This window comes from Neopelma chrysocephalum, unplaced genomic scaffold, assembly GCF_003984885.1.
Source record: "Neopelma chrysocephalum unplaced genomic scaffold, ASM398488v2 Primary Assembly neopelma1_97116, whole genome shotgun sequence".
In the NCBI taxonomy this organism is placed as follows: domain Eukaryota; kingdom Metazoa; phylum Chordata; class Aves; order Passeriformes; family Pipridae; genus Neopelma; species Neopelma chrysocephalum.
Window position 1 is genome coordinate 3,143,973 of NW_020925758.1, and position 12,541 is coordinate 3,156,513.

General features: G+C 40.5%; 1 protein-coding gene across 4 annotated transcripts in view; it reads right to left on the reverse strand.

Annotated features, from left to right (window-relative positions):
- Positions 1 to 12,541, reverse strand: part of DYM (dymeclin) — a 215,703-nt gene that overhangs the window by 198,089 nt on the left and 5,073 nt on the right. For 2 of the 4 annotated variants that reach the window (XM_027671645.1, XM_027671642.1), the window contains exon 2: positions 4,383 to 4,563. In XM_027671645.1, coding sequence (XP_027527446.1) covers positions 4,383 to 4,522 — 140 coding nt within the window. In that variant the 5' untranslated portion in view covers positions 4,523 to 4,563. The remainder of the gene's footprint in view (positions 1 to 4,382; positions 4,564 to 12,541) is intronic. The other 2 variants (XM_027671643.1, XM_027671644.1) reach the window with 1 other exon arrangement.

The following is a 12,541-nucleotide window of genomic DNA, read 5'->3' on the forward strand; positions in this document are numbered from 1 at the left end:
AGGCCTTTTTTCTTTGCCATTGAATACAAAACAGAAGAATCAGCCCATTTAGTCAATTCATACTGTGGGAATGCTGATTTTAATGGACTAGTTGGAGGAAAGACATCAAAGAACATAAGGCTGCATATGATTTATTGTACCACTTTAAAAATGTACCACGTTAAGGCAACATAAAAGCTGCTCATTTTTATGTCTTTCCACTAAAGGCCCATGCACACTATTCCTGAACCAGCAACTCATTAATAACTCCAGGGAAGGAACAAAGCTGAACAGTAAATATTAAGCACATGATTTTCAGCAAGTTCTGCTTTAGTTAACTTGTAAGTTTTCCATCAGAAAATAATTGTAACTAATACCACTGCTAAGGAGGAGGTTGCATTCTTGGTAGCAACTCATAGGAGAGCCAGACAAACACAAGGTCTGCCTAGACTGAGAGCTAAGGCTCCAAAGTAAACTTCACAGCTCTTCATCGTAACAATAACTAGAAGAGTCATCCAGAAAAGCTGTATTTTGTTTTTCCAATATCCAAACATCATTCAGATTGATAAGTCAACCACTTGAAAGGTAGAAGTGGAAGATTTAAAGAGGTTTTATACAATTTTAATTCAGCTCCCAGGAGTCCATTCTGTGCAACAACTAAAGACCCGTGAAGGGGGAAAAAAAAAAATAAGAACATGCAGGAGTGTGAAATTGGAGCACCAAGTACTTCCAAATGGCTGAAACCAGAAATTTCTCAGCAGAAACTTCTGTCAGATGATATCACAATAAACCTTTTACAGCAGAAAGCATGAGGCAACCTAAAACTAAACTGCTGGTAACTTTCCCTTTTACTATCACTTATGTATGTACCACTTATCTCCTACCACTCCTAGACTGTGAAAGGCCCCAGTGGACTCCCTTACCCGCCAAATAGCTGAGGCTGGCTCTGGCTGTTACCATCACTCCTGGCAGGGGAGTCACAGGGATTCACCATCAGCTCATTGCTGATTACTGACAGCTGATTCACAATCAGGGTTTGTGAATACACAGAACAGAATGTTACACATAATATTTCCTCTTAATACTTGCCTAATTATTAAGAAAATCAACATTACTCGAGGAAGAACAAACAGCCCAGAAAAGCAGAATGTTACACTCCTACCAGCCAGCTCTGCTTTGACCACATGCTTTCCCACTCATTTTTGGATGGTTAAAACAGCAGTTTTAAGCAATCTCACCCTTCAGCCCAACAGTCTGCTGTGCCTCCCCCCCAAAAAATCAATCCCTCACTATGCCAGAATTGTTTTGTGGCGCCAAGGTATGAATCACTCTAGGGAATTAACTTGGCTGAAAAAACAAACACATTTTTTTGGCCGTGTTATTTTTCAGACAGATTAGTTCCTGATTAAACCCACAAGAGAACCAGATAAACACTGGAAGAGATAGTGAAAGGGCAAGAGCATCTTGCATCAGTGATGCTGACAGAGACACAGTGACTTCGCAGTCAGCAGCGCTGGTATTTGGCAAACTTTATTCCCCAGAGAAAACTACCTCGTGTTCTTCACAGGAACAGTTCAAGAAGTTAACAGGACTGAAAAAATAAACCCAGTAAAGAAGGCATGGCTGAGGAAATGAGCAATGCTAAAGAACTGTATGTGAAATCACAAAAAGAGAGATTAAGACACATAGGGCTGGGGAGAGAAACCAAAGGAGAGAACCAGGAAGATGAGAAAAGGATGAATAGAGGAAGAACATAACCAAACTGAAAGGGAAAAGAGGGAAAAGCAAAATAAGGACACAGAAGAGAGTACAAAAGTGCCAAGACAAGCACAGCAAAACAAAAATGAAGACAGACAGCAGATCACAGAGAGAGGTGCCATTATAATACAAGATACAGTATCATGTCCTTGTGTTTCTCAGAGCAGAAAGACAGTAATTCCCCATCTCTCAAGCCAAGCCCTAGGCTTCTGATTTCGAAGATTAAAAAACTATTGTTCCTCAGAAGATCCAGCTCAGTTTGTCACCTGGGACCAGCAGTACCTGGACTAACTTGGAACAGCTCCTGTAAAGCAAAGCACTAGTCACACGTCCCTCCCTAGAGAAAGCAAACGTGGAAAAGTGTTAGAAACCCTACAAACTTCACTTATACCAATTCAGATTCCTGTTAGATGTCTCCCTTGCAGATACTGGTTCCTTGCTGTGGTCAAGGTTTCCTGACAACAAGGTGAATGTGCCAGGCACCTGCTGCTGAAAGGAGGAAATCTACCCCAGCCCCACCCCAGCAACTTCCCCACATTGCTGGTTTTTCCTTGGATATTTTGGCTTTAGTTGATTGCTTTTCCTACTAAAATGCATTTTCCTACTGCCTTCTCTTCTCATGTATTTCTCCCCCTTTTTCCCTCTGGTACCGTCTATGTAGAACAGAATTACGTCCAAAGCAGCATCCAGAAAAGACAACCCTCTTCTCCCTGGGGATCATATTAGTCCCATCTTTGCAAAAACTTGAGGAAATAAATCCTTTGCTCTAGAGTATCACCATTTACCTCCACAAAAACAACCCACAACACTTATATGGCTCCCAATAACACTTGCAAACAGTCACTAATTTTGCAAGAGAAAAAGTAACTTTAAGAAGAGAAGAAAACTTTAAAACTCCGTCCCATTCAACTGACTCCCTTCCACAAGTCACAAACCAGCATCTTGCTCCTGACAAAGGTATGACCTACACTCAGGCCTCATTAAAAACAGAGTTAACTTGACAAATTGCAAGATTCTAGTCTCAGAGATGAATATTGACCTCTATTGTTCCGTTCCTGCAGGCAAGGTTATCTGATATAGACAATGGCTGAGGGTGCCAAAATAGTCCAAAAATCACTTGTCAAATGGTTCTCTCAGATAGATGTGCAAGTTAACGGGAAATTTCTGTTTCCCTCCAATTATTAAGCTGCAGAAAAAGATGCCTCTAAAAATATTTCTCCTCCAGCTGCCAGGCAAGAGCACCATCTGGTGTTCAGCTAATTAAAGCTTTCAACCTGCGTTTGGATAATTTTTTTTGTTGTTGTTTTTTGCTTTGTTTTTTAATTATATTTACTGCTTGGGGTTTTTTTTGTTTAGTTAGGTTTTTGCTTTGTTGAGTTGGGTGGGGTTTATTTTTTAGCAAATTTACTCTGCGCTGGATCTGATTCTGTGAATAGCAAAGCAAACTATGAAAAACTCTTTAACTTCCACAGAGGAAGGAAAAACAGTAGAACCACTCAAAGAAATTGCTGGGGTTTTATATATAACTATTTCCCCCTAAAAAACCCCAAACAATAGAGTATTATATAACTTGGAATATTGTACATATTCTTAGTCATGGGTAGGCCGTAAATAATTCTTGTCTCTTTGGGGATCTTAGAGGAAAAACAATTGTTCCCTCACACACTCCCAATTACAAAAGACCCTTCACAAGCTTTACAGCCCTCCACAGCACTGCACCTTCTTCCTAACCTCTGGCTATTCTCTCCAGGTAGAAGCCAAAACACTTCTTCCTCCTCACTCTTCACAAAAATAGCACCTAGTAAATGCCTCACAGTTATTTACCTTAACCCATTTTCCACTCCAGCTGTCTGAACTTTCACTTATTCACAGAAAAGCATCAGGTCACTGTTGTAAACGGTAAAAGCAGTTTAAGTAACACTTAAAGGTGTTAAGTAATATCAGATTGTTCTTGTAAGGATGATAATCAACACAGAGGCCAAGGAATTTAGCAATGGAGTTGGGTTAACAGAAGTCACAAAGACTTATATTCTCTGTTCCTGGAGGTGTGCTATGGATCCTCTCAAAAATACTGATTCTATTTATATCCACACCACTTGCTGGAATGAAAAGATGTTCAAGGTTTGAATTTTAGATATTTAGAAAACATCTGTACGAACACAACATGCCAAACTTATTTTTAAAATGCAAAAGAAGGTGAAAAAAAGCCATACAGACTAAGAAACTAAACAGCTAACCTATAATTAAATCATGGAAGACATAAAATTCACTATAAGTTGAGAGGAAACATCAAGAGTTGGAATATTCAGCAAGTCCAGTCACCCCAGAGGCTACAAAAAAGAAAAAGCTTCCTAAAACAACAAGGAAAAGAAAACATTTTCCCCCCAACACTACAGACCCTATTTCAGATCTTTCCCAGGAGAATGAATAGCAATTACAGCCATCATGAAGAAGAAAGAAACCCACATGAATGGAAAAGGTGGTGGAAAACACTTCCAAACTTAGGAGCAACAGCCTATTCTACACCGGCATTTATTCCTACGCTACTTAAAACAGGAATAATTAACATAACCACTCATTTGCTTTTGGACTTGTCACTTCTATAAATATATTATCTAAGTTTAGTTCTTCAGCACCCTTCTTACCTGTTTGTTGGAGTGGTGAAGCTAAAAGACAGCAGCTGATTCCAGAACGGGTCATTCTCAGAGATGGGCTCTGCTCCTGACAACTTTTTTAAGTACTCGTTTTCTGGAAGCTCACTGATGCTGCTGCTATTTGCTCCCATCTTCTTTATTTGGCAAATCTCTTTCTAAACGTTCATTTCCTGAAGAAAATAAAAAAGAAGAAGAGAGAAACATAAGTCTTTTGTACAAATAAGGAATATAAGGATCCTAAATTAGACGGCACTAAAGCTTTAGTTCATTCCCTTGAAAAATCACTGAGACAGAAAAATCAGGTGCATAGGGAGACACTAGAAAGACTTTCTTTCAAAAACTTAGTAGAATAACATCTTCATCCAAGGAAGTTGGACGTTTCTGTGGTATATATTTCAGTCATCATCTCACTTGGATTTTAATAAATCACACTCAGGACAGTTTTATCAGTACCAAGGCTGCTACCAGTGGGGGAATCTGCAAAAGAATTCACAGTTTTAACAGGGGTGACAGGTTGACAAGCAATTCAGAAACACATTTTCAAACTGAATACGCACAGATAGAACATGGCTGCTGCTGTAAAGATGCAGCGTGCCACCAATGATCAACACCTTGAAAGCTCCTGCCTTGCCAGAGAAAGCACAGCTCTTGCTGTGCTATTATCCAGTAAGGAAATGTACTACTGACCACCTCTGTAAAATAATGTGGTTGTTCCTGGGCAACTACTTCAAAGGGAAAAAGATAAAAAATAAACCCATCAGAAACACAGCTGCTTTTTGAAGGAACAGTGCAGAAGCTGGCACTCCAAATCCTCTTTTCATTACTAGCTGTGTTGTACTTGATCTGTGCAAAGAATGAGGTTTCAGTTCTTCATGCTGCTTATCACTGCTTCTCATCTTTATAAACAACTTAATTAAAGAAAAAAAACCCACCACAATGCTATCAGCTATGTGCCAGGGATGATTCCAAGTATCTTACATCTTTCCAGGATATCAGATTCAATGATCTTCCATCTTTTGGGAAGAAATAACTGTGACTGATAGCTTTAAGAGTTTATATGAAAAAAGAAAAGCATCCCCACCAAGATAAAAGTGCTGTGCAACATATTACTGTGCAAGCCAAACACTCACTCCTGAGCTGGCATAAGACACAAGAACAGGGACAGCTACCTTAGGAGATTCAAGCTACTACCCACCAGCAACTCTTCCCTTGACAAAGATACAGGATCTGTTTCATGAATCTCTCCAGTACCGATTCTCTTAGAACTCATCAACTTTGCAGCAGCAATTACTTCCAGAAATGACAATTCTAGCAGAAGTTAATATTAATAAAGAACAGTATAAATATGAGGAAAGCTTACTAAGAACAAACAAAGATATGCAAGGAGAAGCTGCAATGTTTGCAGCCATCATGGAGGTCCCTGAAGAACTTATCTCTCATATTTAGAGCAAATGTACAGTACCTAAATATTTCAGAAACAAGAAAATGCCAATACAGAGAGTAGAATATAAGATATATTAAGCAATAGAAGGTGAAATACTACAAGAATGAGGACATTGTTTATTATTTTCTAAATTTTATTTGTAGGGGATTCTACTGACTGGAAATACACCACTCCACACTCCTTCCCTCCATTCCAGCACTGTCACCATCAGCTGCTCTAGAGGACAGGATACTGAAAGATGAAACCTTTACAATGACTCAGTATCTCTTCTCCTTCAACAACTCCACCCCCATAACTCTGCCAAAATCCACCCAGGGAACTCTTTGTTTTTATGGGACAGTTGGGTTTTCACCACCTCCCTTTAGACCTGACCCAATGGGAGATGCAATAACCTTACAACCATATATACACCTCCCTTAGCAAAAAGCTCTGAAGACACTGTCTACAGCACTTGAAAAAGCTGGTTCTGTCACAGGGGCTACCTGCAGGAAGAGAAATTTAAAGCAGCCTAGGAGTGAAAATGGGACTTCGTGCCAGGGAATTCTGTGGAAAAGCATTAAAGGACTATGAAATGTAATTAGTCTAAGAGGATTTCCAGAACTTTGGTTGAATGCTTACTCACAGGACCGAATGAGTGCATCTTAACCTGAACACAAATTTTGCTGCCTCAAAGAAAAAATCCCCAGAATCAGTGTATTCTGCCTTTGAAACAATGCCAATGAATACTAAAGCTATAGAATAAAGTAGAAGAGAAACCAATTTGTGTAATATCTGAGAACACTGGATGATCACTTTGTAAAAGAATCGAGGTTGAACTTGTACACGGACACCTCAGCTCTGCATCCCCTCGTTTCACAGAATCACAGGATAGTTGGGGTTGGAGGGGACATTAAAGCTCATCTTGTTCCACCCCCTGCCATGGGCAGGAACACCTTCCACTATCCCAGGTTGCTCCAAGCCTTGTCCAACCTGAACACATTTCCAACACGTTCAACTACCACAGAAGCCAACAACAACGCTGCTGGCCCTGGACCCATATTTTGACTCAGGTCCCTTCCCTGCACCTTTAAATGACTTAGAGGCCCTACATTTAAATCATTACTTCTTGGAGAAAAGACAAGTCTAGTCTGTGTCTGCTTCATGTTCCCATTGTCTGCTCACGTTTTCCAGTTCACTTGCTCCAAGAGGAACACCTAAGGGAGAAGAGAACCAAGAGGCAGCTGGAGCCCTGCCTTCAAATCTCTCCACCTTAACCTGGAACTCTTGAGTTCCCCATGTCAGAGCATTGACAGTGTCCAAAATCCTTAGCCTGTTCTCCTGAGTAACGATATTCTTTGTTTCCCAAACTATTCTTACAGCTTGCTGCAGCTCCCCAGAGTCCTCCATTTAACCCACTTTCTCAGAAATATGAGAGCAATGGGAACAGGTTGCAAGCTAATTCTTGAAAAAGAGTCTGCATACTTTCCAGATTTCCGACAGTATCCCAGCAGGTTAAATTCCATTAACACAAATCCAAAACAAATAGTGCTTTAACTGCAAGCCTTTAGCAAAATATTTGCCATGTTTTTTTTTCAGAGTCAGTGTCAAATTGCAGTGCCCAAAAAGGCGCCCAGTTCCGTGGCCACAGCCACATCCTCGAGCAACACAACAAGCTGCTGGCTGGAATTCCTCGTGAGCTCCCTGGCCCTAATGCCCAGCTGGCTCCTTCCAAACTGCAGAGAACATGTTTGACTCCACAGCCCTGCTCCGAAGCGACAGGAAAACAAGGCACTGGCTGACTATTTTCTCCTCTAGATGAAATAAATACCAAGCCATTGAGATCTGTCAAAAGAACACGATTGCTAGTTTGAGCTCCAGATAGTAGTTTGTAGATAAGTGGATTTGGCAAGCTTTGCCTTCCACTCATTTGGGAGCCAACAAATCTTGGAGCAATCAAACATGCGGCTTTTTCTCTCTTTGTTATATCCCAGGAGGTTTTTTTCCCCTCTTGTAAGAACATTATATTCACTATACTCCTCCAAAGTAAAAATCTCCGCAAGTTCTAGATGACCACACTTACAAACATAAAACAGGTGTAACAGAGTGGACTCCTTCCTAACTCCTTCCACCAGGACCTTGTGTTATCTCAAAGCTTGCTGAAGTGCTGTGTAAGGACTTTTGATGCAGCCTGAGCACCTTTAGCTCCTACAACTTGAGCAGCCACAGGCCCTGCTTTAAATAAGCAAGACATTTCTGAGGAACTCCAGCCATCAGGTGACTCAGGAAACAAGTCCCTCCTTAAGAGTTCATGAACATCCTACAGCAAAAATGTCCAAAAATAATTACAATTAGAATGAACATTATCAACATTTCATTTCCAGGCTTTTTAACAACAGTAACAGATTAACCCCAATGCTTTAACTTAGCTGGTTACATTCTAGCCATGATCTCAAATACATTTCCAAGACAGATGCTACTACACAACATTAAATTAAATGCTAGTCACCACCTTAAATCATTTTCGAACATGCTATTAAATGTTTCTTTTAGAAACAGCTGCCTTTGGCTGAAAAGACCACTCAAATGCAACACACAGCCACTTAAATGTGGATGTTGCTCTTGACTAAGAGGTGCTATTGCTGTGCCTGGTTAAAGCAGTAGAGGTTCAACTGCCCTATAGTCTTTATACAACATAAAAGGTTGGTCAGTATTTGGAACACAATTACAACAGTATGTTTTAGATAGTATTTAAAATTTATTTATCCATGATTTTTCCTACTTTGACTTGACTTTCATAACAGCCCCCGCTGCATAGAAGGGCTGCTCCAGGGGATTCCAAAGTCACTGCAAAAAAACCAAGGTTGAACAGCTTCTGCTTCCTCACATGCTGAAGTGCAACAGACCCAAGAAACACTAAATCATAGCAAATCCTCTTTCACTCCAGAAAAGTCAGTCCTCGCCCCAGCAGCAAATTACCAATGAAATCTAATTTTTTTAACCTGAAATACACTAAATAAATGCATAGTTCATTAAAATTAAAAAAAAAAGTTAAATCTCCTCTCAAAAATCAAATCTAATTATTTGCTAAAAAAAAAAGGGAATAAAAGGAAAATAAAAGAAATTCAGACACAACTTATTAGCAACTCATTTAGTTTAACTCAGTGTTATTACACCCCCACAGAATCACAGCCTGGTCTGCAAGTGTCATGCTCTATTATACCCAACATATGTTTAGTCCCAGAACTTGGCTCCACGATGCAGCAGCAGATGCTCCACAACAACACAAGGGAGTTTGTTTTGCACATCAGGACTCATTCCAACCTCAAATTGCTAAGGGCAGATATAAATCCCGAATTTACCGTTTCTTCTAAAAGATTTTAGTATTAATTATTAACAATGTTTACAAGAATATATTTTTTCCTCTGAAAGTTAAAGGCAATTCAGCAATAGATACCTGCTGGGTCTGTGCTCATAAGTGTAACTGGAGGCACAGATGTGTACTACTGAACTTGGGAAAAAACTTGTCATGCTCTCTAAACTTTATATTTAAATAATTTTAGACAAGTAATTATAGTTCCTTTCAGGATTAAATCTTCTACTGGTCTCACAACCTAACTGCCAGTGTTGACATTCTGTTAATCTGTCCAGCACAGCCAGCTCCCCCTTCCAAAACTATCCTTGCCATGACTGTGTGGCTGAGTTTGCAGACAACGTGAATAATATAGATGATATATATTTTTTCCTAACATAAAACTTCCCACAGAGTTATGAGACTACTGCATTATATATATATATGATTCTCCATGCAACAGAAGACACAGAATTTATATTAACAGCATGCATTATTCAGCCCCAATATGTGAATTTTACTGTCCACACAGCATATTTGGATTCTGACTACTCATTCATATTACAATAATATTTCACTGGAACACAGACTGGTTTGACTGGGAAGAGACCTTAAAGCTCCCCTCATTCCACTCCCTGCCATGGGCAGGGACACCTTCCACTATCCCAGGTTGCTCCAAGCCCCATCCAACCGGGCCTTGGACACTTCCAGGGATCCAGGGGCAGCCACAGCTTCTCTGGGCAGCCTGTGCCAGGGCCTCACCACCCTCACAGGGAAGGATATTTAGACCCAAGGATCCAACGCTTTATGGACTAAATATCATACACAACTTGCCAACAGTGCATCCACAGATAAAGAACAGTCTAAAAAACCCAAAGTTACACCTTATTTTATATTCCTGTGCAGGATCAGAGTGAATTGTCTGAAGCAGCTGCATAGCCTGGAAGTCTCTTTTTATTTCTTTAATGTGTTTCAACCTGCTTTACTAGAGCAGGGAAAGCTGCAGTAAACCAGAAGCCCTGCTTATTTTGCCATCTTTATGAAGACACTCAACTTCCTGCTCCCAGCAAACCAGCTTTTGCAACTCACTAACCTACTTCTGTCACCGCCTTAATGTTCTGTCCCAGTTTATTCCCTAACACAGGACTTTATTCCTATTAAAACATCCCTATTTTCCACACAACACACAAAATATCTCAAAACTTCTGTAGGACCTCTGAAAGGCAGGTAGGGAGGTAGTCAAACCAAAGACAGATCAAATTAAGTGCCAGCTGATCTGGGCAAGATCTTGCATGTACTGCTTTAATACTCACCCCTCTGCACCTTGGCTTCACTAAACCTGTCCCACGTTTCATCACATCCCAACGACTGCAAAATCTTCATGACCTAAGAGATCTTATTTCTGCCCATCAGTAAACAACCACAGAGCACTCCAGGGCCCGAAAAAACGTAACAAATAAAACAATATGCATAAAGAAACATCGTCACCTGGTCCTCCACTTTACCTTAGGATCAGAATCTTTGTACGGATTAACTGCTGACAGAAATACCAACAGGCTCCATACAGAGCAATTTTCCCAGAGAAATTGGAACTGGGTACCACACCTACCCAAAGGAACCAGAATAGGGCTCACAGATACTAACTGCTAGGACAGGACAAGGGGGAGTGGCTTCCCACTGCCAGAGGGCAGGGTTAGATGGGATATTGGGAAGGAATTCCTCTCTGTGAGGGTGAGGAGGCCCTGGCACAGGTTGCCCAGAGAAACTGTGGCTGCCCCATCCCTGGGAACGTCCAAGGCCAGGTTGGACAGGGCTTGGAGCAACCTGGTCTACTGGAAGGTGTCCCTGCCCATGGCAGGGGGTTAAATGGGATGAGCTTTAAGGTACCTTCAAACCCAAACCATTCTGGGATTGCATGGAACGAGCACAGACACTGTAAAACCAGAGAGATTTGATTTCAGGAGCTGACCTAAAGTTTCTCTTACCTACATAATGCCTGTAGTTGCCTTCTGCTCCGTTCCAGGAAAGAGAGCAACAGTAAGCAGACCTTGTAATTCAAATCACAGCTATGTTAGCTCTCCAAAGCTCCTAATCGCTGTCTGAGAAACAGGGTGACAAAGCTCCCTCAATAAGGACAGCTTTGCAGCTTCCCAGGCACATTAAGTGTTTATGCACCTGCACTGCCTGGGCAATTGTTTTGAAGAGGTTTTGGTGCTGTTACCAAGGCTCGAAAAAATAAAAAAGAAAAAGAAAAAAAAAAACCAAGACATGAAATTTTATCTTTCTGCAAAGATAAAAGGCAGTTACGCAAATATTTCATTAATAGCAAGGAATCATTCACTAGTTTTCACACAAAAAGAGGCATGAAAGTTTAAGAACTTTGTTTTCACCAATTAAATCAGTAACATTTTGCTAAACAAAACTAATGATGCAGAAATACACAGCAATAACAATTCATGACCGTAAAAGGAATCTTTATGGAAAAAAATCTTTACTATCCTCAGACTTTGGGATTTTTTGCCACTTTAAATCAGAGGAGAGCACTGAAATAATCTTTGTTTTTAAAGCATGTTAAAGAATCAAAATATTTCAGCTATAGCTCAATGCCTGGCAATCATCAAATACAGTCAAACCACTGTTAAGAATTCACCTTCTCTGACACCCCAGTCACTTACAACCAAACTACCTGGGAGTTTTCAGAATGGAATAAATATGTTCTTCATGACCAATTAAAAAAGTTTCCTACTGTTTTTAAGTTAATGACTGACGCAGAAAAGACTGTTTCTGCTCACTTTACTTTTCACTGATGTGCAATTTTCCTCCCCTTTTCTGCAGCATATTTGGCGACAGCTCCTCTCTCCAATTCCCTTTATCCGCCCCCTTCACTTTTTCACACTGCAACTGTTGAGACACATACAAGCAGCCCCCCAAAAAAACCTAAAACCACAAAAAAGAAAAAAAAAGTTTTTGTGAGAAGTAGCAGACAGTCAAGCTGCTTTTGTGAGAAAAACAACGTGACCATGATGGGGTCTATCCTTGCAACTTGGGGGCCAACATCATCTTTCTTGGCTTTCTAGGTAATTCTCCATTTCTCCTCTACCCAGAAGTTTTCACACACTACCAAGTTTGACGGCTACTGCCTGGGGTTGTGAAAGTCTGTACCTACAACCCTTCAACTTACTTTTGCAGCAGCACAGCACACTAACCATTCACCAGGTACCAAAGTACCTTCCCTGAAAGCTCAACACCTTAGGACAGAAGCACTTTTGGACAGCAGTAAGAAACGCCACAGGATTATGAAGTGGTCCCCATAAACCTTAAGTACAAGGAAAATAAAAACATCCATCTTCAGGTCTTAAGGCAGCTCCCAACATAAAT